At 41.1% G+C, this 27,160-nt stretch overlaps 1 protein-coding gene across 1 annotated transcript; it reads right to left on the bottom strand.

The window, feature by feature from the left end:
* Positions 1-1,552: 1,552 nt before the first annotated feature.
* Positions 1,553-25,717, bottom strand: LOC135237471 (deoxynucleoside triphosphate triphosphohydrolase SAMHD1-like). The gene is made up of 16 exons (XM_064304628.1): positions 24,950-25,717; positions 23,330-23,396; positions 22,639-22,711; positions 22,384-22,544; positions 21,199-21,314; positions 20,910-20,980; positions 20,540-20,707; positions 20,251-20,351; positions 19,645-19,753; positions 19,382-19,473; positions 18,837-18,952; positions 7,962-8,101; positions 6,455-6,547; positions 6,141-6,245; positions 5,493-5,630; positions 1,553-2,453 (listed from the first exon to the last, which is right to left on the bottom strand). The coding sequence occupies exons 1-16, from the start codon at positions 25,164-25,166 to the stop codon at positions 2,304-2,306; spliced, it is 1,917 nt and encodes a 638-aa protein (XP_064160698.1). The 5' UTR covers positions 25,167-25,717; the 3' UTR covers positions 1,553-2,303.
* Between the last annotated feature and the right edge of the window lie 1,443 nt (positions 25,718-27,160).

The following is a 27,160-nucleotide window of genomic DNA, read 5'->3' as shown; positions in this document are numbered from 1 at the left end:
ATTAATGAATTAATCTATTTATTATGTAATCTATTAAATGATTTACTGCTTTCTGTGTACATTCATTTTTTTTACACTTTTCTTGTACATATTTATTTATTAATTTATTATTCTTAATTGAGGCCCTTAATAAATCTTAACAAAAGGTTTGGAAAATAAGGAAATAAAGTACTCATTAATGTCCTCATTAGACACCAACTGATTATAGTTGGGCACGTCTGGACTCGAATACTTTCAGTTTTGGAGAGGTGCAGCCATTCAATCAGGTGAAACTGGTTGTGTTGAACAATTGTGCTCCTAATTTTGATCTCACTTAATTAAATGGTTGCCTTGCTTTGATGGGCTCTCAAAGCAAACAGTGAAAGACACCAACAACATGATGGAATCCAATCCAAGGGGGAGGCACTTGACATTTAAAAACAAAAAAAACAAACAGGTATAAGAAGACAGGCACACCTTTACTGGGCGATGGCACCTGTTCAGGCAACACAATAAGACAATGGCATTCTCACAGGTAACAAAACTGAATAATAATTCAGGTGGTTCCTGCAATGTTCTTTTTCAATCTCAGTGATGTTAAGGGGACATACAGGAAACTGCATTACATTACAAACACACAACACTCTTTTCTAGAGCGATGTATAGAGATGGAGAACTTTAGTGTAACTCTCTATTCTGTCAGCCAGTTTCAGATAATTTGTTTAATGGCCACAACTCTAATAATCCTAAACAAAGACTAATCCTTATTACAGATTCACATGGTTTGATTTGCAAACAAACATACAGTTTGGTTTTTACTTGTACCTTGTCTTCAATGTTTTTTCTCAGTGTTCTTTAATTGATGTGTATGACCAAATATGTGAGTTTAATTCATCACTTTTCCTCCCATTCCTTCAACATCTTCCAGTTACAGATTATTGATATTTTTTTTTTTTTTGTGATTTGCTAAAATAAAAATGAACAGCAATTTTCTATGCAAATGTTTTAACAATATACTAAGTTAGTAGTTATATGTATATTTTGGCTAACATCTGAACATTCCTGATTTGTAGTATTTATTTGTAATTCATCTTCACAATTGGGCCTTGAGTGTGTTTATGAATTCCAAGTGCCTTTTTTTAATGTTTTAATTATTTTGGCAAGGGTCTAGGTATTTTCTCTTGCAATAATAATTCTTCAATTAGATACTGACTTCAAAATGTCCCTGAGAGCTTTCACTTAACTACCCAGTTATCTTTCTACTATAGAAGATCCACTCTTAGCTGAGTGTGACTGTAGTTTCAGACTCAGGTGTGTGTGATCCAGGTTCAGGGCCAGCTGTGCACATCTGAAGCCAAGACCACTGCCTTTGCCCTGAAGGAGACAGGAGGTGGCTTGGATAGTGACCAAAGGATCAACACCCCCTCCCCCCTAGCCAGCCTTGCAAGTTATAATGTCTGCTGACTGTACATCCAAGACCTATGCATATCACATTAGTTAGGTGCTGTTCTGTGTGTAGATTATATGGAGGAACATAAATGTAAATAATTAGGCAAGACAGCTTGTGCTTAAATGGTTTTGTAATGAATCAGGAATTTTATTATTTATTGGCAGTACAAGTTTGAAAGGAAATTTCACAGTGACAAGAGTTGACCCATTAAAGACTATAGGAGAACCCTACTCCTACAAACATACACAGCAAACACATCCCTCCACTCTCCCTACACAGAAACCAGTCCATTGAGGCACAACATCTTTTTCATAGAAGGCTTAGGTGCAAGCATTCATCCTTGGTGTGATGATACTCTGATGACTGTGATGACCTACAGAAGGAGAGTCTTACCCTCTGTTTTGTGAGGAAATGAATGCCCTGTGTTTCTCTGCGGAGACATTAGTGTCCTGTATTCTCTGGGGACATTAGCGCCCTGCTTTCTGACATGGGCTTTTATAAGGACCTGAGTGTCCTTCTGTGGTCTGGGGGACACTGGTACCCATTGTTTCATGGGGACTTGACGCTGCTTGAAAATGAATCCCTCTTTTAATCCCTTAAAGTTCATGGCCATGAAATCAGGCACTGGCATCTAAGAACACCTCTTAAATGATTGATCTTATTGGTCACTGATTCAAGGTACACTAGTATAATGCCCCCCCGCCCCCCAGCTCTGGTTGAGAGGAGAAAATATGACTTTCCGGTACACCAGTCAGGCCTCTTTCTAAAATCATTTAGCACAACATTAACAGCAATCACTTATTTGGATTTGTCACATTCTACCCCCTCGAAAGACATAAACATTCTCCTGCCATCCTCCTGAGGCCCAGCCATCTTAGAAGAGCTTGTGTTTCACCTTTTCCACCTTCTCACTGGGATGCACCTTCCATCTCCTCTCTTCCTCATCCTCATTGTCTTCTTCATCTTTGTCAACAACCCAGCTCTGTTTCAGAGGGGTAAGCTCGGGGGCCGTCACATCACCATCCTGAACACAAAAAATACAAGATAATCCTGAGTATAACCCCACATATCCCAGCCTGCAGGATAACCCCACATATCCCAGCCTGCAGTATAACCCCACATGTCCCAGTCTGAGTATAACCCCATATATCCCAGTCTGCAGGATAACTCCACATATCCCAGTCTGAGTATAACCCCACATATCCCAGTCTGAGTATAACCCCACATATCCCAGTCTGAGTATAACCCCACATATCCCAGTCTGCAGTATAACCCCACATATCCCAGTCTGAGTATAACCCCATATATCCCAGTCTGCAGTATAACCCCACATATCCCAGTCTGCAGGATGACCCCACATATCGCAGTCTGAGTATAACCCCATATATCCCAGCCTGAGTATAACCCCACATATTCCTGCCTAAGGAAAAAGCACTATGATTCCAAAAAGGTGATAGCCCTCTTAAATGCAGGCATACTATGCCTATTTTACCATTAAGATTCATGGAAAGTAGACAAATATGAAGCAATGTTCCCAGAATTGCCTATTGTATGCTTTGAAATACTTTGTAAACCATTATAAAAACCGTAAAAACCCGTTCCAAATAGGGTGGCCTCTAAAATATTCACCTGTGAGAACTATGTTAATGATTAGAAATGCAGTTAGTGATGCTTAAAAACTTTTATCACACCCAAGTGATAGTCCATCGATCACTTATTTTTAACCTCTTCCCATGAATAAATATCCAGTCGATTAATGGGGACATAAAGACATTTCTAAGATTAAAAATTGGCCAAATTTTTAAGTTGCAGATAGAAGCACCCAATTTATACTCTTTGAGATGTATATTTGATTTTGATATTTTTAGATTTTATTTAGCACAATTAAAATACAAAACAAAAACAGAAGAGATCCAAAAACAGTGAAATAGTGCAGGAAGAGGCAAGAAACCTGAAGGGCTTATACATGACCTGACCCTAAATAAAACGACAACTCAACAAAAACATACAAAAATAGATAGAGCATAAATAAATATAATCATCTCATAAAAAAACACGTTTTCATCATACAAAAATGGCAAGTTACCTGCACCTACAAAGCACTGTCTATAACTCATTCATTTAAACTGGCAAAATCCAGGCCTACCATTAAAAGTATTGATGTCAAAATGACAAAGTTACTGTACTGTCAAGTAGCTGTCTAAAAGCATGAATTTTCTTGGTCAAATGTATCCATGGTTTTAAAGTAGAAGATAGGTCAGTAAGTGGTTGTATCCACATGGCCTGGCGATATTATAGGCGGTTAATGAACGTGTAGATAATGCAATCTATACGTTCAGTGAACGCTGGGTAGACGTGGCGCAAAAGCAATAGTTGAAAAATAATGGACAATTATTAGTGACCAAATAAGCATATATAAGAAATTTGCATCAGGTGGGATTTGATCCTGTGACTCAACGATCCGTAGACCGTGACATTACCACTGAGCCACAAACTGACTAACTGTAAAGACTGGCAATTTTCTTGGGTAAAAAGATACGTCCATTTTGCGTCTGTATGTGACATTTTGATTGGCTGGTGTACGTAAAATAACCAATGGGGAGACATATTCTTTGTCGGCTAGGAGCATTTCTGGCAGGAAAAAGAAGAAAAAGAAGGAGAACACGCAAAATCCCCTTAGTTTGGGGCTTTATTGTGTGGACATGTGAAGTTGTTTATGAATTTTGCCTTTGAAATGGGGTCAGAATGTACAGAAATGAATGTTTTTAAGGGCTGAGAGTCTGTGGCTGTTGCGGTTATTTCTGTGGGAAACCCTGAAAGGTGCCAAACACTCCGGTGCTGTACAGGTATGGGGCATGCCCCGCCAAGGCGTAACTTGACTGGATGGCATACTTGCCATAACAATCTAAAGGGGGCTGCCAAAAATTCAGACCCATGTATAGCTTTTTGAAAAGGGCAATGGCAAAATGGGTTTTTAAAAGAAGAAAATTCAAAATGGCTGCCAGAAAGCACCAAGCTTCCTACAACTACTAGCGTGATTAGGTGACCAGCAAGTGAAATGTAAATATTCATGCCCCTAACACACAATTTTCTTTGCTATGATATCTATATGTAAGAAAGCATTGATAAAGAAAAAGAAGGCCTTATCTAATGTATAGATAGAATTAGCATCATGTTTGGAACAAAGACTTATTTTTATTGATTTGGCTCTGTACTCCTCAGTTTTATATTTGGCTTGCCTTGGCTTGCATGATCTGTATGACTTTGTGTCAAATTCAGTGTAAAATATGGTTTTAAAAGTTTTAGACGTAAGATGATAAGCTAGCAGCAGAGTTTCGTTAGACTGCTGAGACCGTAACCAACTGCCGTTTGTCACCACTCACACACAGCGACCACTTTTGTCTTGGTTTTCATGATCAGTATGTATCAATGTCAAATTCAGTGTAAAATATAATTTCAAAGCTTTTAATTGTAAGACAATAAAGTAGTACCAAATTTTTGCAGAGGTCTAACTTCAGCAGTAGCTATCTCAGCAGTAACATTACCACTATTCAGCTCTTATCTGTGTAGCCATGCCCCTCTGTCTGTTATGGCAGTGCTGTGTGAACGCAGAACAGATTTGGCATACAGGCTGGCAGTGCAGAGAGTTCTGCTGATTGGTTGATAAGATTCACACGCAGTGAAACTTCCTCTGATGTCTCCATAACATTATTCATGCAGCAAGAGTTTTATTCTTTTGAGTGTGCATGCAGTCAGCTAAAAACTGTTGGAGACAAGTCTAAAGAAGCATTTCCAGACCCTTGTGTCATTACTAGTTAATTGTCGGTATGGCTAAAAGTTTTAGTGTCTTGCATATAAGAAAGATGCACATGCGCAAAGTTTTTTCGCTTTTATACTGAAAATAAATGGTTTGCATTGCATCAAAAAGTAAAACTGTGTGGCAGAGGGAGAGAGGCAAGAAGGGAGGCAAGAGGTCCCTCCAGGGGGAGGGGCTATGTGTCCTGGCAAAACACAGGGCAGAAAAGAGGAGGAGGCAGGAGGCCTCTCCAGCAGAACTGGGTACCTGGGGCTTGGTGAAGTCTTCATTGATGCACCACTGCACAAAGTACTTCCTGGCCATCTCCAGACTCCTGTTGTCAGTCTTTCTGCAGTAGACCCGGATCAGCTGCTCTGCAAATTTCTCAGGCAGTAGTTGGGAGACCTTTGAGAAAGGCAAACAGATCACTGTTACTGTCTGAATCAATGACTTACTGTCAACACTGAAGTACAATATTTATCACGTGCAGACACCTTGTCCATAACAGTTCCATCTTATTACGTCAATAAATACACAAATGCAAATGGACAAATACTACTGCAAACAGTAAATGTACGTCCCACAGCAATTTTGCTAGTTAAGGGTTTTTCTGTCAGAAATATCAGCTGATTTACCTCAAACACCGGTGTACCTTTCTTTAAGTTCATTTTGTTAGTTTCTGCTAGGTGCAAGCCCTAGCACTCCTAGTGGCAATCTTAGTAATACCCGCAAATTCAATAGCACCTGTTACAGTTCCTGCTCAAATCTTTGTGCTACCTGCTGTGGTTTGTAATTAACAAAGATACATAACCAAGATGCTGTCATGACTATGGAGTTGTTAAATGTCTTAATTGAGGTACTTATAGGTCATTAAATTGGGAAATAAATGTACTCAGTGAAGAGGACCAGCTGTACCTGGTTTTTACCGATCTTAAACGCTCTGGTGGGGTCATTCTTACAGTAGAAATGCATATTATTAATGGGATTCCGCTGATTCATCCCATAGTCCATGTTCACCACCTGAGGGAGAACAAAAAAAAGTCACAGCCCCTTAAAACCATGATAGAAATTGTAAATGTTTGATATCTTTATCCACCCCACAACTCAGACAGTGACGGACAAGGTGTAAAAGCTGATGGACCCATGAGGCAAAATGGTAATGGATGAGGTGGAGATGGTGATGGATGGAGGGAACTCAAGATGATGACAGTCGGCAGTTGCAGACTCACAGTGACAACAAAGTCTTCTGCACACAGGAACACATCTGGCTCACTCTGTGGGCGGGCCTCAGCAACACTGCTAGCCAATGACAGTAGGTCAGCCTGGGACAAACACCCAAACACAAACACACTTACTAGAGAAACAGTAATACTGGACAAATCTCATGAATCCCTAAGTCTCCTCACCACAGACTCCTCTCTTCTCTATCAATCTATCTAGTAAGATGGACATACCCTGTGAACTGTAGCACATTTGATGCTTAAATGTATTTGTTTTTTATATTGTTTATGTAACCAGGAAACGCGGGTGCCTCTGTGAGGGAGGGGTGCCGCATCATTTCCGTCGAGGTTTTTTAACTTTTCTTATTCTCACCGTGGAGCAACTACCATTATCTTTGCCAATAACAGTAGTCAGTAGCATTTATTTATTATATGGGGCAGCATGCAATATCTTGGAGTGACCTTGGGTGTTTATCTTGATGTGGACTTTGACACCATTTGATGGTACTTTGGTATTTAAAACTTAACTGTCGCTTATTTCATTATCTCTGAAGTGTATAATTATTTAGGCAAATTTAGTCTCCTCCCTGGGTGTGGTGCAATCCGGTGTGTGCTGTGGGAGGTGTGATCTCAGTGTAGACCACGGGTGCACAGCAAGGGCCGATCTGTTTCATGATATCATGACAACTTCCGCTCTTAATAATTTAATTAGCTCAATCATATCTTGATCTGACATTTGTATAAGCACCAGCTACAGCCACAGACTGGAAATGTATCCTTAATATTTTACTGTGCTGAAGTACAGGAGTGAAATAGCGTAGTTTATAGAGCTGTCAGAAAACTAAAGCTGATGCAGTTGGCTGGAACAAAAACCAGCACGATCACCGGCCCTCCAGGATCGGAGTTGTGCACTCCAGGTGTAGACTATTGGTGTGACCCCTGTAGATCTAGGGTGGGACTTCAAGGGCAAAATTTGGTAAAGGGAAGCTCGATCCATTGGTCATTTCTATTTTTTTTTTGGTGGTCTACTCCTTGCACATTGTCTACTGATTTCATACGCCCACTTTGTTTTTGCACCCCTTTTTTATTCATTCTTATCATTATTTTTTACATTAAATAAAGTGTTCACCATTTTTCTATACATCAGCTTCAGTCACCGTGGTCACTAAAAAGCTAAATAAGCAAATTTATGCTGGTGCTCATGTAGGTGTGTAAGTTTTCATTCCAACCCTAATTTAAAACATCTGACTCTACTAATTAGCTTCTCAATGAGATCTCTAGCTGTTGAGTGAGGTGTGCATTGTTAGGGTTGGAAGGAAAACCTACAGGATGGTAGCTCTCCAGGAACAGGGTTGGTTACCACTGCTCTACAGTGTCTCTGCTCATTTTTTCTCAGGTCATCATCTGCCTCTCTCCTTTCTGTGAAACCTTTCTCCCTACAATCTTGCCTCCATTTCTCTAAAACTGTTTTTCCAAAACCCACACCCTGGCTTGTCTCTTCTGTCCAGACCCTCACCTGTGTGATCTCCATGTGCCTTTTGGGGTGTGTTTGGCCAATACACTTGTAAAGTTTGCGGCGGAGTATGTTGCGCAGGATTTGGCGTGCATCGGCCAACTCAGGCTGGGAGGAGTGCAGGATCTGCTCAAAGACCGAATCTGAAACAGTCCAAGACGAAGACGCACAGTCAATCATAAGCAGAGGTGGAATCCAATTTCAGAAATGAGAAGCACTATGTTGCTCTGATCACCTGGATTTACTAATTGGCACAATTCTTCTACCATTGGTAAAAATAACACATTGCAGAACTTTTACTTTCTGACCCTGGACTCTCCACCTCTGATCATAAATGATGGCAATCAGACTCAAGGGGTCGACTCTAGCGACCCTTTACAAAGAGATAAATATGCTACACTTTAAAGGGAACCCCGCCTGTTAAGACACTTAGGACTTAAAATTGTCTAAATGCCTTCAATTATACAAACATGTCATAAAAACCGTATAAAAGATTATAGTTATTTAAAATAAAATAAAATAAAAATCGACTTGTAGGTCGCCATTGTTATTGTTATGACATGTTTATATAAGGCATTTAGACCATTTTAAGGCCTAAGGGTCTTAACAGGCGGGGTTCCCTTTAAAAGGATAAATATGCTTGCTAAACTTCTAAATAAACAGTTGCAAAAATGATTCCTAAATGATTCCTAAATGTGTTGACATCACTTCATGATTTGAGTGCTAATTCAATAACTAAAGTAAATGTTTGTCCATTGGTCCACCCATTTTCTAAACAGCTTACTCCTCTTCAGGGTCACATGGGGCTGGAGCCTGTCCCAGCATTGACTGCACTAATTATAAATAGTAAGACTGCTATAACCTGTTCTACTTCACCCGTTTCACACAAAATTCTGTTTGAGGGCATATGCATATTCCCCAATTGTATTACCTATAACTATGGAGAGACCAGTTTGGTCATACCGGTTGTTAAAGATTGCAGATCAGCACCATGCAGCAATAGCAAAAGCAGCTTCATGCTGTAAAGATTTTTAGAAGTTTTTTAGTGCTGCGCTAGAATGATTATTTGCTTTACCATATCGGCTATATGTTGGCCTATATACAGTATATTGGTTATATATTGCTAACTACATCAGCTGATATCAGGATATCGGTCTTCCTCTTCTATAAGATATAAGATATCGGAATCGGTATTGGCCTTGAAAAATGTATTTTGGTAGATCTCTACTACAGACTTGATAGTATCTAACATATTAAGCCTGGTCTTCAAAATCCGGAGAGTTTCTGCGTGACCTGGCAGGCTATTTTACACATAGACCACACTCTGCGTGAAAAAACTATTCCTAAAGTCTACAGAATTTATCTTTTGCTAATTTCCATTTATGTGCCCTCATTCTACTAACAGAACCGGACATCAAGACCAACTGAGTACCAAGTCAGGCACTAATGGATCCACATCCATTTGACAAATGCAAAAACAAACAAAAACCCCCAAAAGGCCAAACCTAATTTCACTGTTCTGATCACGCCCAGGCTGTTATGGACATCAGAGAAGACTGTCATAGTAATCCGCAAATCTGGAGGGTATTCAGTGAAGACCACACCCCAGCAATCACAATTTAGGCAATCACACACAATACGCTTTTGTCATACTCATCCATTAAAAGTGTCCATGAGCTACACGTACAGTGACCTTCTTGCATGGACACTACTGAAAACAGCTTTACAATGCCTTTAAAAGTCTGCAAATATACTTTTTCATTGTGAAAGGCCATCTGGTTATACACAAGCAGAATATAAAGCTGTGCATGTATGTTAGTATTGTAATATAACACTTTTGCAGTCCTTTATGAATTTATAAATTCTATTTGAGGGTGTGTTTTCAGGGTGTGTGATTTTAGAGTGTGGTTGCTAAAAAGGAAATGGTACAAGGATAAAAAGAACTGCAATTAGTAAACAGATATACCTTATACAATCAGTTATATTCCCATGCTGACAATAACATGCATTTAATGTTTTTACTTACATCGGTATTGACGCACACCGCATATACTAAAATCTGAAGAAAAACATGTTTTCAACATACAACAATGCACAAACATACACAAACAAACACACACACGACCAAACCCATAATCCCCTCCAGGCTCTCGCCTGGCGGAAATAATGACAAGATCAGGTCATTCAGCCCAACAATGCTCGCCATTTAACTGACTAAAGCCGCGTTTCCACCGCAGGAACTATACCCCGGAACTAGGAACCTTTTGAGGAACTCAGTGCGTTTCCACCGCAGGAACTAGGGTCTAAATTTAGTTCTGGGGGCTTTGTTTTACCCCGCAAAACGTTCCTGCTCGGGGGGTAGTACTTTCCGAAAGTACAGGAACCTTTTGGGTGGAGCTTGTAGCGCTGAACATTTCTGATTGGTCGAGTACTCGCAGCATTTGTGTTGTATTTATTTTCCGCCATTACCCGCCATGTTTGAAAATATGCAGCGGCAAACCAATTTATTTTCATAATAACTTCAAATCAAACTTGTATGTTATGCAGCGCAGTAGCCTACTTTTGGTTATAGCCTGTCAACGTCTTGGAATTATAACGTGTGCTCTTCTGTTGTTTTCTTGCTTTAGTATTCGTTTTATAAAATGCTAAGCATTCGTGCTGGGACAGCATATTACGTAGGCTACCAAAACATTCAAACGGATTAATTCGGTTGCTGAATATTTCTTCCGGATTTTCTTTGTTAGTCCGTTGTAATTGACTCAAAACGTTTGATACAGTTATGTGAGGTATGCGGTAGTTCTGCATAATTAACATTGGTGATACAGTACAAGCAAACTGGAAATCACCATCCGCACTTTCTATCAGGGTAAAATAACAGGTTAATTCTAGTAATCTTCCCTTTAGCTTTTTCAGACTGCCGTAATTTTACTGCCATTTTTCAATTCCACGAAAAGACCAGGAAGACTATGGACTAATTTATGGTGCATGGTTCACATCTGGAGGGCACACTTCGCTGCTCGGCTAGCAGTAACTTCGAAGGAAAGCAAACGGTGGCTGTACCACTACTAAATTTACATTTTCACGCAAGTCCGAGTTTTCGTTCTATTCTTGTCATTTTGCCATTAGCCTATATGGAATTGACGACGAGAAAGTAATCAAACAGCAAATTGTTTACAACGTATGCATGTTTTCTGCTGTTGTTGCCAGTTATACATATAAATGTGAATGCATTCTGTCGCTTCGGATGTCAAGACATGAAAGCGAATGTTCGCATAAAAACATAATGAATGTGTTCGAGAGGATATATGAAAATCAATAAATACAAAAGTAACCATATATAGTCATTGTTGGTAACCCGTTGTATAAGTGGAATAAACCCCTCCGGGCTGTCCCGGTTATTAGAAAATAATGTAGGCTACTTCGGTGGTAGTATGGGGTTACGGAAGAAATCATATGACAGACGGACCGACGACAACGTTGCTTTTTCATACGTCAGTGGGCTAATTTGCCTAATCTTCGCGGTACTTTAGACCCGGTGGAAACGCAGACAACCATTGGCTGAAGGAACCTTTTAGTTCCTGGTAAAGTAGTTCCTGGGACTGAAAGTTCCGGGTAATTTTGGTGGAAACGCGGCTTAAATTGCACCTAGTGCTCTAATTACCTACAGACTAGATAGTATCTAACACCGTATCAAGCCTGGTCTCGGGTTTCTGCCTCTACTATGCGACCTGGCAGGCTATTCCACACACTGACTACTCTCTGCATGAAAAAATTAGTTTTAATGTCTGTAAGGAATTTATCTTTTGCTAATTTCCATTTATGTCCTACTGTTCTACTAATTGAACTCAACTTGAAGGTAGGCCATACCAGAATACAGCGGACGTCATAGTGTCACTATTGACTTTGTAACTTGGTTTATTTGTTATCTAGTGTCTCCACATCATAGCTCACCAACATTCCCATAATAGACAAATCTATCCTTCCCAAAAATACCCCCCCCCTTAGATCCTCCCTGATCATTAAGTGTGCACAGGTCAGGAGAAGAAGAAGTGTCTACCCCCCACCCCCTCCTCTGTTTCACTAGATAAAATATGCAGCTTTCTGTTAGTTAGGATTCAGTTTTAGGCAACTTGGCAAGAAGTCCATTTTTAACAGTAGTGGTGGTGATTTACATTTTAATCCCTGGTCTTTTGGAATATTCTACTGTCTTTTGGTTTTTGAAATTTGGTCTTGGCACATCCTAGGTTTACTAGGACAAGCATGCTGTGGTTTGGTATTCTCTTTCATTCATTCCTTGTGTCACTGCAAACCTGTCCAGGGCGGTAACACTTGTTGGCAACATTTGTTAATTGTTTTTAAGGTAGTTAAACCTCATCTATAGACGTGAATATATTTTGTATAATTTAATACATTTCTTAACTTTAATTTGGTTTTCGAGTTTTTTTTCGAGTACATTTTGGTAAAGGCTGATCCAGCATTTTGATCTGCCTATCAATGAATTCAGCAACTTAATTGAAAATATATCTTTGATAATAATTACCAAATTAAATCAAAGAAATATATTTTACATGTTGGATAAGCAAGGTTTTTTAACTACTGATGTACTTGTGTTTGGTATTCAGAGTGCCGAACATCAAACAAGGGTCTTAACGGTTAAAATTTCTGGGTTCAGAAAATCAAACATATTTCACTTAATCCTCACTTCTCCAACAGTAGATTCCAAACTTTTAGCTGGGCCTCATCTGAAAATATGAATAATGTACTTTCTATGTCCCTGTCACAGTTTTTGATATAAATGAAGAAGAGCAGTGGTCCTAGCACTAATCCTTGTGGGACTCCACTTCCCACAGTTCCCTGCTCAGATAATATTCCTCCTACTACTGCTCTTTTACCCCTTTTCCACCAACGTGAACCTAGTTCTGGTTCTGGGCTGGTGCTAGTGCCGGTTCGCAATTGGTTCAACCTTCTAAGAACCGGTTTGCTTTTCCACGGGCTAGAGAGCCACGTCATTACCTCACTGTATACATCTGTATACGTCTCCGCTTTCCCAGAAACATTGTTACCTATTAAAATGTATGTCCTGTAAAAATACAGATAATAAACTGTCTAAATGTAAAAAACCAACTTCATACATATACATTTTGTCATATTATTACAGCCTTATTTAATATATATACTTCAAGACAAGCAACACGCTCATCGCGACCCATTAAATCCAATGGCCAAACTGCTTTCCTAACGGCTATTTTGTGTCCTGTGACTTGGGTTACAACAGTGAATATGTACAGATTCCTAGACGTGCTGATAGCGACCACCCTTTCTCATATTAACCTCAAATACGCAAAACAGGATACTTAAACAGTATGCTAGCAAATTTATGTCAAGTTCCATTCATTTATATGGGGTGGTCGATACACGTCCCCTTAGAAACCAAAAGCTAGCGCTGGACCACCTCTGTCTTATTTGCCAGCACAGAAAAAAATTGCGAAAGTACTGAAAAAATAACCACTGGAGGATAACAAGGACATTTTTTCCTACATAACTAGGTACAGGTTGTTACCGATACTTTGCCTATTTCATATATAGTTGCAAATCAGTATACGTTTTCCTGTCTGTCGAACGAAGGTGGTCGATAATAGGTGCTCTCACTCTACCTGGCAGTCACAAAGTTTTAGTTGGTCTTGGTTGGTCATGATAATCCCACCCCCAGCCCCTGACATAAGCGGTTCTTGGTTCTAGACCAGCCAAGTGTTGGTGCCACTTTGGAACCAGTTATCCTGGCCGAGAGCTAGTTCTTTTGCTGTCGAAACGCAAAGAACTGGTTTGCGATTAGGCACCGGCTCCGAACCGGCCCTCGAAATGCCTTGGTGGAAAAGGGGCATCTGTGTACCTGTAGCCAGTTCCAAATCCACTCTGAAATGCCTCCTGTAATTCCTACAGTCTTCATTTTGCTAATAAGTCTCTCATGTGGTGCGTTATCAAAAGCTTTTTGGAAATCTAAGTATATACTATCATAAGCCTTGTTATAATCAAAACACTTAGCTTCTTCAAAGAATACCAGGTTTGTCAGGCATGACCTTCCCTTGTGAAAACCATGCTGGCTACCCTCTAGGGTGTTGTTATTTTCAAGAAACACTTCTAACTTGTCTCTAATGATAGATTCCAGTATTTAACATGTGATGCAAGTTAAATTGACAGGCCTGTAGTTTCCTGGATGATGATGCACAATGTAACCAGGAAAATGGACATTTGGGCAGCCTCTTAAACTTTATTTTTATTGACTTTTTTAAAGCTCAGTGTATTTCACTTGTTTTGCAAATATGACTGAAAATACACTTTCAGGATTCGATAAGCATATTCTAACCTCACGTTTCTAAATGAATTCCCAGTTCTTGGAATTTGCAACTGGTTCCAATTCAGAAACCGGTTCTCGGTACCCAACCCTGCTGATCTGTGAGTTAGGTTGTTGAGTTGGGTGACAGACCTATCAGTTTGGTGTCTGATTGGTGAGTTTATTTTCTCACCAGTGAGTTTGGTGTAGGCTTCCATGTCATTGATTGCTGAGGAGATGGTGAACAGCTTGCCTCCAGAGCCTTTGATCTCGATGTGTTTGTCGGCCTTCACTGTGCGTTTCCACCGCAGGAACTAGGGTCTAAATTTAGTTCTGGGGGCTTTGTTTTACCCCGCAAAACGTTCCTGCTCGGGGGGTAGTACTTTCCGAAAGTACAGGAACCTTTTGGGTGGAGCTTGTAGCGCTGAACATTTCTGATTGGTCGAGTACTCGCAGCATTTGTGTTGTATTTATTTTCCGCCATTACCCGCCATGTTTGAAAATATGCAGCGGCAAACCAATTTATTTTCATAATAACTTCAAATCAAACTTGTATGTTATGCAGCGCAGTAGCCTACTTTTGGTTATAGCCTGTCAACGTCTTGGAATTATAACGTGTGCTCTTCTGTTGTTTTCTTGCTTTAGTATTCGTTTTATAAAATGCTAAGCATTCGTGCTGGGACAGCATATTACGTAGGCTACCAAAACATTCAAACGGATTAATTCGGTTGCTGAATATTTCTTCCGGATTTTCTTTGTTAGTCCGTTGTAATTGACTCAAAACGTTTGATACAGTTATGTGAGGTATGCAGTAGTTCTGCATAATTAACATTGGTGATACAGTACAAGCAAACTGGAAATCACCATCCGCACTTTTTATCAGGGTAAAATAACAGGTTAATTCTAGTAATCTTCCCTTTAGCTTTTTCAGACTGCCGTAATTTTACTGCCATTTTTCAATTCCACGAAAAGACCAGGAAGACTATGGACTAATTTATGGTGCATGGTTCGCATCTGGAGGGCACACTTCGCTGCTCGGCTAGCAGTAACTTCGAAGGAAAGCAAACGGTGGCTGTACCACTACTAAATTTACATTTTCACGCAAGTCCGAGTTTTCGTTCTATTCTTGTCATTTTGCCATTAGCCTATATGGAATTGACGACGAGAAAGTAATCAAACAGCAAATTGTTTACAACGTATGCATGTTTTCTGCTGTTGTTGCCAGTTATACATATAAATGTGAATGCATTCTGTCGCTTCGGATGTCAAGACATGAAAGCGAATGTTCGCATAAAAACATAATGAATGTGTTCGAGAGGATATATGAAAATCAATAAATACAAAAGTAACCATATATAGTCATTGTTGGTAACCCGTTGTATAAGTGGAATAAACCCCTCCGGGCTGTCCCGGTTATTAGAAAATAATGTAGGCTACTTCGGTGGTAGTATGGGGTTACGGAAGAAATCATATGACAGACGGACCGACGACAACGTTGCTTTTTCATACGTCAGTGGGCTAATTTGCCTAATCTTCGCGGTACTTTAGACCCCGGTGGAAACGCAGACAACCATTGGCTGAAGGAACCTTTTAGTTCCTGGTAAAGTAGTTCCTGGGACTGAAAGTTCCGGGTAATTTTGGTGGAAACGCGGCTTAAATTGCACCTAGTGCTCTAATTACCTACAGACTAGATAGTATCTAACACCGTATCAAGCCTGGTCTCGGGTTTCTGCCTCTACTATGCGACCTGGCAGGCTATTCCACACACTGACTACTCTCTGCATGAAAAAATTAGTTTTAATGTCTGTAAGGAATTTATCTTTTGCTAATTTCCATTTATGTCCTACTGTTCTACTAATTGAACTCAACTTGAAGGTAGGCCATACCAGAATACAGCGGACGTCATAGTGTCACTATTGACTTTGTAACTTGGTTTATTTGTTATCTAGTGTCTCCACATCATAGCTCACCAACATTCCCATAATAGACAAATCTATCCTTCCCAAAAACACCCCCCCCCCTTAGATCCTCCCTGATCATTAAGTGTGCACAGGTCAGGAGAAGAAGAGGTGTCTACCCCCCACCCCCTCCTCTGTTTCACTAGATAAAATATGCAGCTTTCTGTTAGTTAGGATTCAGTTTTAGGCAACTTGGCAAGAAGTCCATTTTTAACAGTAGTGGTGGTGATTTACATTTTAATCCCTGGTCTTTTGGAATATTCTACTGTCTTTTGGTTTTTGAAATTTGGTCTTGGCACATCCTAGGTTTACTAGGACAAGCATGCTGTGGTTTGGTATTCTCTTTCATTCATTCCTTGTGTCACTGCAAACCTGTCCAGGGCGGTAACACTTGTTGGCAACATTTGTTAATTGTTTTTAAGGTAGTTAAACCTCATCTATAGACGTGAATATATTTTGTATAATTTATACATTTCTTAACTTTAATTTGGTTTTCGAGTTTTTCATTTCGAGTTGTACATTTTGGTAAAGGCTGATCCAGCATTTTGATCTGCCTATCAATGAATTCAGCAACTTAATTGAAAATATATCTTTGATAATAATTACCAAATTAAATCAAAGAAATATATTTTACATGTTGGATAAGCAAGGTTTTTTAACTACTGATGTACTTGTGTTTGGTATTCAGAGTGCCGAACATCAAACAAGGGTCTTAACGGTTAAAATTTCTGGGTTCAGAAAATCAAACATATTCACTTAATCCTCACTTCTCCAACAGTAGATTCCAAACTTTTAGCTGGGCCTCATCTGAAAATATGAATAATGTACTTTCTATGTCCCTGTCACAGTTTTTGATATAAATGAAGAAGAGCAGTGGTCCTAGCACTAATCCTTGTGGGACTCCACTTCCCACAGTTCCCTGCTCAGATAATATTCCTCCTACTACTGCTCTTTTACCCCTTTTCCACCAACGTGAACCTAGTTCTGGTTCTGGGCTGGTGCTAGTGCCGGTTCGCAATTGGTTCAACCTTCTAAGAACCGGTTTGCTTTTCCACGGGCTAGAGAGCCACGTCATTACCTCACTGTATACATCTGTATACGTCTCCGCTTTCCCAGAAACATTGTTACCTATTAAAATGTATGTCCTGTAAAAATACAGATAATAAACTGTCTAAATGTAAAAAACCAACTTCATACATATACATTTTGTCATATTATTACAGCCTTATTTAATATATATACTTCAAGACAAGCAACACGCTCATCGCGACCCATTAAATCCAATGGCCAAACTGCTTTCCTAACGGCTATTTTGTGTCCTGTGACTTGGGTTACAACAGTGAATATGTACAGATTCCTAGACGTGCTGATAGCGACCACCCTTTCTCATATTAACCTCAAATACGCAAAACAGGATACTTAAACAGTATGCTAGCAAATTTATGTCAAGTTCCATTCATTTATATGGGGTGGTCGATACACGTCCCCTTAGAAACCAAAAGCTAGCGCTGGACCACCTCTGTCTTATTTGCCAGCACAGAAAAAAATTGCGAAAGTACTGAAAAAATAACCACTGGAGGATAACAAGGACATTTTTTCCTACATAACTAGGTACAGGTTGTTACCGATACTTTGCCTATTTCATATATAGTTGCAAATCAGTATACGTTTTCCTGTCTGTCGAACGAAGGTGGTCGATAATAGGTGCTCTCACTCTACCTGGCAGTCACAAAGTTTTAGTTGGTCTTGGTTGGTCATGATAATCCCACCCCCAGCCCCTGACATAAGCGGTTCTTGGTTCTAGACCAGCCAAGTGTTGGTGCCACTTTGGAACCAGTTATCCTGGCCGAGAGCTAGTTCTTTTGCTGTCGAAACGCAAAGAACTGGTTTGCGATTAGGCACCGGCTCCGAACCGGCCCTCGAAATGCCTTGGTGGAAAAGGGGCATCTGTGTACCTGTAGCCAGTTCCAAATCCACTCTGAAATGCCTCCTGTAATTCCTACAGTCTTCATTTTGCTAATAAGTCTCTCATGTGGTGCGTTATCAAAAGCTTTTTGGAAATCTAAGTATATACTATCATAAGCCTTGTTATAATCAAAACACTTAGCTTCTTCAAAGAATACCAGGTTTGTCAGGCATGACCTTCCCTTGTGAAAACCATGCTGGCTACCCTCTAGGGTGTTGTTATTTTCAAGAAACACTTCTAACTTGTCTCTAATGATAGATTCCAGTATTTAACATGTGATGCAAGTTAAATTGACAGGCCTGTAGTTTCCTGGATGATGATGCACAATGTAACCAGGAAAATGGACATTTGGGCAGCCTCTTAAACTTTATTTTTATTGACTTTTTTAAAGCTCAGTGTATTTCACTTGTTTTGCAAATATGACTGAAAATACACTTTCAGGATTCGATAAGCATATTCTAACCTCACGTTTCTAAATGAATTCCCAGTTCTTGGAATTTGCAACTGGTTCCAATTCAGAAACCGGTTCTCGGTACCCAACCCTGCTGATCTGTGAGTTAGGTTGTTGAGTTGGGTGACAGACCTATCAGTTTGGTGTCTGATTGGTGAGTTTATTTTCTCACCAGTGAGTTTGGTGTAGGCTTCCATGTCATTGATTGCTGAGGAGATGGTGAACAGCTTGCCTCCAGAGCCTTTGATCTCGATGTGTTTGTCGGCCTTCACCAAAGCTTCAGTCATCCTATAGGAAGCAAGAGTCACACGCTGGCCAAAACCTAAAAGGAACTATCTACGGGAGAATGAGATTGAAGTGGTGCTGTGAATCCGAAATTATATATTCTGAAGGAAGGAATTTAAGCTGCTTCATTTTAAAAATGCAACAACAAAAAAATCATTACTCAGTGTAAGACGGGAAGCCATAATGTTTTTAATACCACAAAGACACAACAGTGTGAGAAATACATATTTTTTAAAACAAATGACAAATAATCTCAATTTATTTCATTTTTTAACACTCTCCCGATTTTGGAATTGCTGGTAATATATTTTGGTCCATAGAATCTGTGGAAGCAGGGGATTCTGTGTGGTTGGTCATGTGATCACCTATATGTGCTGTGGCCTTTTAGTCCCGAGAGTGGACCCCACAGAAGAGGGGTGTGTCTGTACTCACATGATCTCAATGAGATGGCTGACTTTGTGCAGGTAGGCCCTGCGACGGAGACAGTTCCTTGTATGTAACATGTCATACAGGCTCCCCGCTTCCTGGACACAAACAAAAATATTTGGGTTTAAAACAAAACTATAAAACCAGGGTTATTCTTTTTGGGCAACAGGGTTTGCTGTGGTTTTTAATCACTAATACAGTATAGCATCATCACAACATAATTATTTCCCATGGGCCCAAAATGGAAACTGCAACTGGTGTGCTGGTACCTTATCTCTGGTGCAGATTTGCCTCTTCCCCTCCACATCACACACACGTACAAACCGAAGTGAGCGCTGGTAGTCAAAGTTGTTCTGGATCCCCAGGTGGTAGCAGTCCCTGACAATAGGAGAGGTGACCAAGAAGTCCATTTCTGTTCTTCATACCTAGCATTTCACAAACCCCAACATCCTGATCACGGACCAAAATACCACAGTGTGACAAGAAGACTAGCAGAAATCAGGATGAGATTTTATTCTCATCTAAGACACCTGTTTCACCAGGCAGAAAAGTCTCACTCATACCTGTTGGAACAGCCTCACTCATACCTGGTGGAACAGCCTCACTCATACCTGGTGGAACAGCCTCACTCATACCTGGTGGAACAGCCTCACTCATACCTGGTGGAACAGCCTCACTCATACCTGGTGGAACAGCCTCACTCATACCAGGTGGAACAGTCTCACTCATACCTGGTGGAACAGTCTCACTCAAACCTGGTGGAACAGCCTCACTCATACCTGGTGGAACAGTCTCACTCATACCTGGTGGAACAGTCTCACTCAAACCTGGTGGAACAGCCTCACTCATACCTGGTGGAACAGTCTCACTCATACCTGGCAAAATAGTCCCATTGGTCCACATCAATGCCAGTCCTCTTGTTCGCCACAATCTCATACAGAAAGCACTTTTCTTCTGACCTGCCTTTATATAGCCACTTTGGGGAAAACACACATAGACACACACATATATATACACAAGTGTGCATGTATTCCTGTGTGTGTGCGTGCACTCATGTGTACATGCACACTCTTGTGTATTTGTATATGTGCACTCATCTATATGTACGTGTGCACTTGTGGGTGTGTGAGTGCGTGTGTTGGGGTGGTTGTCATGGTTACATACTGTGGGCTGTTCTTGGCTGAATTGGATATGCTGCTCTAGTGGGCCAGCGATCAACTCTTTAATGAAATCAAGATCCTCAGGCAAAATCAGCCCATGTTGCTCCATCACTGGTGGCAGATAGTTCTCCTGGAGCAAGTAATCAAACATCTGCACGGAGGCCATCTCATGCTGAAACAATCACACACACACACACACACACATGCATAAAGGCATACACAAATGCACACATACACACACACACACACACACACACACACACACATAAATGCATGCACACAATTGGATTATTGCATATAGCATGCATTGTAAAAAAAAAAATCACAAATTCAGAAACCATATGATATTTGGAAATGGGAAAGTAAACCTTTACCTTCCAATTTCTCTCAGGGTCCACTTCAGGGAGGAACTTCCCATGAAACAGATGGGAGAAAGGCCCGTGACCTGGACACATGGTAAAGGGTAAAAAATACAAATAATTGGAATGACAGGACTTCAGCTTAACGAATGAGAGAGACAGTAGAATTACATTACTCTGTATGATTCCAACAATGCTAGCTTCGAATTGCAGGCACATTAAAATACAGAATACAAAATACACATTCAAAAGGTTTGGGTACTCCTGGGCTGTGGTTCAGCAGGTGGGCGGTACTGGAGCTCACCCAGGTCGTGGCACAGCCCTGCGATCTGGACGCACAGGATGTCTCGCTCAGTGATGAGAAGCTCTGGTTGCCGATCATTCAGCACCTTGACCAGCTGACCCGCCAGGTGGCACACACTACACCCAACATAACCAATCAACACCCACCTGCACCCAGTTCAACCAATCAGCATCCGCCAGTGCCCAACACCACCAATCAGCACCTATCCTGCACCCGAATAAAGTAATCAGGACCCACCCTGCACCCAAAACAACCAATCAACACTGTCCATGCACCCAAGACAACCAGTCAGCACCCAGCGCAAACAGTCTGCACCCACCTTGAGCCCAACATGTTCAATCAATACCCACCACCAACAGACACCCACAACCAATAATGAATGAATGAATGAATGAATGAATGAATGAATTAATGAATGAATGAATGAATGAATGAATGAATGAATGAATGAATTAACTTTATTTATATAGCATCTTTCATGCACAGAATGCAGCTCAACGTGCTTTACAATTCAGCAGCAAAAACAAAAATACCAAAATCATCACCCACTCTGCTCCCAACATGGCCAATGCACAACAACAACCATCATAATATTCTGTGAGAGTGTGGGTGGCCCTGCCTTACCCAATACAGTGCTGTTTGCAATCAGCCTCAGTGTAGGTGGCCCTGCCAAACCCAATGCAGTGCTGTTTGCAATCAGCCTCAGTGTAGGTGGTCACGCTTAACCCAATGCAGTGCTGTTTGCAATCAGCCTCAGTGTGGGTGGCCCTGCCTAACCCAATACAGTGCTGTTTGCAATCAGCCTCAGTGTAGGTGGACCTGCCTAACCCAATGCAGTGCTGTTTGCAATCAGCCTCAGTGTAGGTGGCCCTGCCTTACCCAATATAGTGCTGTTTGTAATCAGCCTCAGTGTAGGTGGCCCTGCCTAACCCAATACAGTGCTGTTTGCAATCAGTCTCAGTGTGGGTGGCCTTGCCTTACCAAATACAGTGCTGTTTGCAATCAGCCTCAGTGTAGGTGGCCCTGCCTTACCCAATGCAGTGCTGTTTGCACTCAGCCTCAGTGTAGGTGGCCACGCTTAACCCAATGCAGTGCTGTTTGCAATCAGCCTCAGTGTAGGTGCCCCTGCCTAACCTTATACAGTGCTGTTTGCAATCAGCCTCAGTGTGGGTGGCCCTGCCTTACCCAATAGAGTGTTCAAAGCGGTTGTGGGAGGCGCCAGGGAAGACATAGTAGGCCCCTGGCAGCTGCTTGATGTTGCGCAGCCTCTGGAACTCAGGTGTGTCGATGATTCGGACCAGTAGGGGGTGCATCTCGATGCTGCCATGGATGGGGTCATTGAAAATCTGCCAGGGGGATGGGGGGTGTCACTGTGCCTGCACTACACTGATAAAATTAATCTTCAAACAGCTTTAATTCATTTTATAAATCCATTCTTACCTTCATGGTTTTGATTGAAATGCCCCACAGTTTCCTCAGACAGTGCAGAACCTTCAGCCGTGTGTCCATAGGACTGTGGGATAGTGCAAATCCAAATGTGCATTGGTCAAGGAGACACGGTCAAAATAACATGACCAAACACAGGTAAACACTGGACCATCTATGCAGCAATCATATTCTGTCACATGATCGCATGATCGCGTACAGCTGACAGCTCACAGTCTAATACATCAAAACCACATTTGGAAGAAAAATGGAATGCAATCAGTGGCACTGATATGCTGAAGGCCAGGTATCAAAAATAAAGACGAATCACTGGTGGTAAGGTCCACTGCGGGTTGATCAAGTGCCTGTGGACAAAAACCTGCACATGAAAGGTCTTCCTCAGACTCAAGCTTAGATGTAGGAAGCAGCTGGCGATACCACATGATTTGCGCAAGTACCATGGATGTCAATACTCTCCAGAATTGGCAATGGGGTTCACACATGAACACAGCTGTGGCAGTATTGTAAATTAGGGTGGGAATTGGGCATGCTGAGCCCCATGTTGGGCACAAAACTTATTTTTGTCCCCCAGCATTTGCCTTGTCTGGTCTTTAACTTGCATAGCTGCAGTCTAAAACCTGCTGCACATCCAGCATAATACCCCAAATTACCTCAGCTCCCAACCCCCACCCGCTCCCCCACGCACCTCACACCCATTTTGTCCAGCAGTGGTTCTGTGAGGTACTGAATACTCGCACCTGTGATCATTTCCTCTGTGGAGAAAGAACAGAGAGAATCAGGTGTAAATCCTTTTACCAAGAGAGAGGGTTTACAACCTTTTACCATTGCAACCGGTGTATATCATTTTACAATGGAACAGGTGTACACCCATTCACTACCCAATCAAAGGCTTTATATTCTGTCTTATTCAGAGGATTAGAGGCCTGCAGATAGCACACACACAGTTTGGCAGAGGGGTGAAATATTTCCCTGGTCTAACACCAGAAAAACATGGCCTGGTGCTGAACAGGAGAACATGTTGTGAACCTACATCCTATTTAAGCCATTGCATTTATTTATTTATGAATTTTGTGCCTTCAAAAATATTTTCATCCCCAATTGATTATTTGTCACTTTTCTATGTTGGGATCAAATAGGATCTTGTTTTCTAAATTTGCCACATTTCACTTTAAACCGATGCAATACCCAAACTACAGCCACGATTCATCCATCCATCTATTATCTATTTATGCTTATACAGGACAGGGTCATGATGGGTGCTGGAGCCTATGAGAGGCGGGAATACACCCTGGTCAGCCCACCAATCTATTGCAGCGCACACACACCATTCACTCACACACTCATACCGTTCTAGAATACAAAATCAAAGCTTGATTGGACACTTAAAACTCGGCAATACGTTTTCATTTTTATTTCTGCGGTATCGAGTCAGATTGTAGACGGTGGAAAATTAAATATATGGCTATTTATCTGATCACAAATCGTGTTCTGAACCTCAAAGTAGCCTATTCACCAATGTTTGGGGCAAACCTGTTTTTTTTTTTTGGTAACCGCACATGATAAATTGACTTTTTTTTTTTTTTTTTTTTTACTGCGCAAACTGTTTTACACTTGGCAAGAGTACAGAGTACAAGAGTATTTTCGGTAGAAAAAAACATTATATTCATTTACAGAAAGAGGGGAGAGGTGCTTTCAACAGCACCTTGTAGCCTTCATTTCCGGAGTTCCAAAGGTCGGAGAGTTCCAGAATTTGCCCAGACCCTTGAAATCTTTGGGTCTTTGACCCACTGAAGATGCCATAATTGACTTAACACAGGAAATGTATGGTAACATGAAATGTGTAGAGTTGTGAAAAATTGCGTTTGAATGTCTTTAGCCTACCTTTATGTATTTGGCCTCAACTGTACGTGCCTGTTTACCAGAAGGCAATCAAAACTGAAAGTTATCACCCCGAACAGCGATCTGCAGTCGGGAGAAATCTTTGCGCTAGACAACTTAGCAAGCGTATAGAATTGAACTATCGTTAGTGTCCACAACATTAAGATTTTCAAATTCCGAAGTGATGTCTTGCATAGCCTACACACAGCTACCTTGGCGGTGATGGTAGATAACTGAACGACAACATTCAGATCACTTACAGTTACAGAATACTAGTTAGCTTCGCAATTAGACTACAAATATTAGTAACAAAGGTCTTGCAAATGCAGCTGACTTTCTGTCAGCGAGTGGTAGCTAGACACCAAAAACTTCATTTGTAATGGATTTTCTGTGATGTTCTTCCAAATAGGAAATAAGTCGTAGCTACCTCGGAATGTTGTTTCCCATTCACCAAAGCCTTCTTCGCGAAGGTATTGACAGGTGTCTTCTACGTCCCAGTCCTTGTATAGATGATTCCCCCGCTGTATGGCCGAACGTCGCTTCACCGGAGTTGCAGAACTGTCCGTTGTCAGCGTTTTTTGTTCCATATCCTGTCTGTTCTGTACGTTGTCCATTTCTTCACTTTGGCGTTTTCTGTTCTCCATGTCGATCAACCAAGTCTGACAAGGAGCTATTCGTTTGTTCTCTCTCTCTCTCTCTCTCTCTCTCTCTCTCTCTCTCTCTCTCTCTCTCTCTCTCTCTCTCTCTCTCTCTCTCTCTCTTGTGTCCCAATAAATTGTGTTACATAATGTTACTACTACCTCTGCAATTTAATGAGGATGGGTCAGAATCATATTTAATATGCGAGACAGTTGTGCACTTGGGGAAGCTTTGGAGCCATGTATTAATTTACCGTATTTAGTTCGCATTGAAGCACGTAGATATTAACTCAAGTAATTCAGTATACATATCTTTGTTGAGCTTATTAACAGTCATATTGACATAAACTTAAAAAAAAATTCTGCTGTGAGTATAGCAAACTCTGCAAATAATTAAAGAGCCGTCAAAGCCTAAAGTGAAGAAAGGCAGCGCTGCTGTGTTCATATGCAATAATAGCGTTCAAATACTGATTTACTATAAAGATTGCAATGAGCCAATACCTCAATTGACTGTCTCATTGCAAAGAATGCATCTCTTCCAGCAGCGTTTTCGCGGCATTGGGACACTGGAGTTTATTTCCTCCAGAGCAGTGCATAAAGTGGGCCGTAACGGACCAGTACGCCATACTTCTACGTTTGCCTTCATTACTTCTTTCTAACATTCCACTGTTTCTCTTATATTTTTCATGGCCGCTTTCTGTCCTGGCCCCCTGGTGGTGGAATGACCTCACCACACTTTCCGTTGCAGTCTGAAGACTCACCTCTTCAAATGAAGCTCAGCACCTCCTACCCCCCCACCCTCTCCCCACCCCCCCAAATGCTCACCTTCAGGTGAACAAGACCAGGTCAAAACCTAGTATATGGCTGAACCTCTCCGGCCGACCAATGGTGTAACTTCATAACTCAGCCAACCAATGGTATAACTTCATCTCTCACTCAGTCACAGACATTCGCTGTTGCAGGGCCAGCCCTACAAAAACCCTAATTCCATCTGGTGAGTGCATTTCAGCCAGTGTCTGTCCCAAAATACATCACTGTAGTAGTATATTAAATCCTGTAATGTGGAGCGATTTGCTTTTCTGCATATACAGTGTGCACCCAGTAATCGCTGGACAAACAGCACATTCATGGGTATACTCCACCCAACCATTTTAACACGAGGGAAAATAATCTTTTGAGAAAGTGAAGTTGTTCCAAAATGTTCCAAATAAGCTGTTTATATGGCTACTGACAAATGAATGAAATGAATGTTCCAAACACCAAAGTTGACACTGAAGAAGAAAAAAAAATAGTCTTATTTAATAATTGTGTTTTATTCTATACGAGAGTGTTTACTCTCGGTTGCCTCTTTGAAGAGCCTGGGTAAATTTTTCACATTTTGGTTAGAAACACAATTGTGTATTCATAATAAAGCTTCAGATAATTCTAATTTGAAACAGAAAACTTTGTTAATGAAGAAAGGGGAAAAAAATGTAATTCCTTGGAATATGCAATGGAAATACCCCTCATACTAAGGCAATGGCTGTTGTTTGGTATGGAAGCCACTACACGTATTAAAGTACTATGAGAGGAGAGATGTTTTGTTCATCTGTATTTTTATCATGCGCTAGTGTAGTCACGTGTGCACTCTCATCAGTGCAGCTTTGGCAGTTGTGCTCTCTGTCCAGCAGGGGAGGCATTCCCCTTCCTTTATAGGAGGTTTGTGTTGAGAGTGATCTGTGCAGGCAGTGTTGTGTTCTACTCAGGGGTCAGGGCGGGGTTTTGAGGGGCTGATGCGTTTAGTCTATTTATGGTGATCCTGGTGTTCCTCACCCCTGTAATTCCCAGCTCCCTGTCCCACTGGAGCAGGTGCCCATGATGCAGCCCCGTGAATCACCCCACAGACCCATAAAAGAAGAAGTGTCTTATCGCAGACCACCGGGCGGGGCCAGGGGCGTGGTTATCGGCTGGAGGGACAGGGAGAGGTTGGGCGGAGCCAGGATCTGTGGAAAGGTCAGAAT

Source organism: Anguilla rostrata, chromosome 13 (assembly GCF_018555375.3).
Source record: "Anguilla rostrata isolate EN2019 chromosome 13, ASM1855537v3, whole genome shotgun sequence".
In the NCBI taxonomy this organism is placed as follows: Eukaryota; Metazoa; Chordata; class Actinopteri; order Anguilliformes; family Anguillidae; genus Anguilla; species Anguilla rostrata.
Note: the sequence above shows the minus strand (reverse complement) of the source record. Positions and strands in the feature narration are given on the sequence as shown.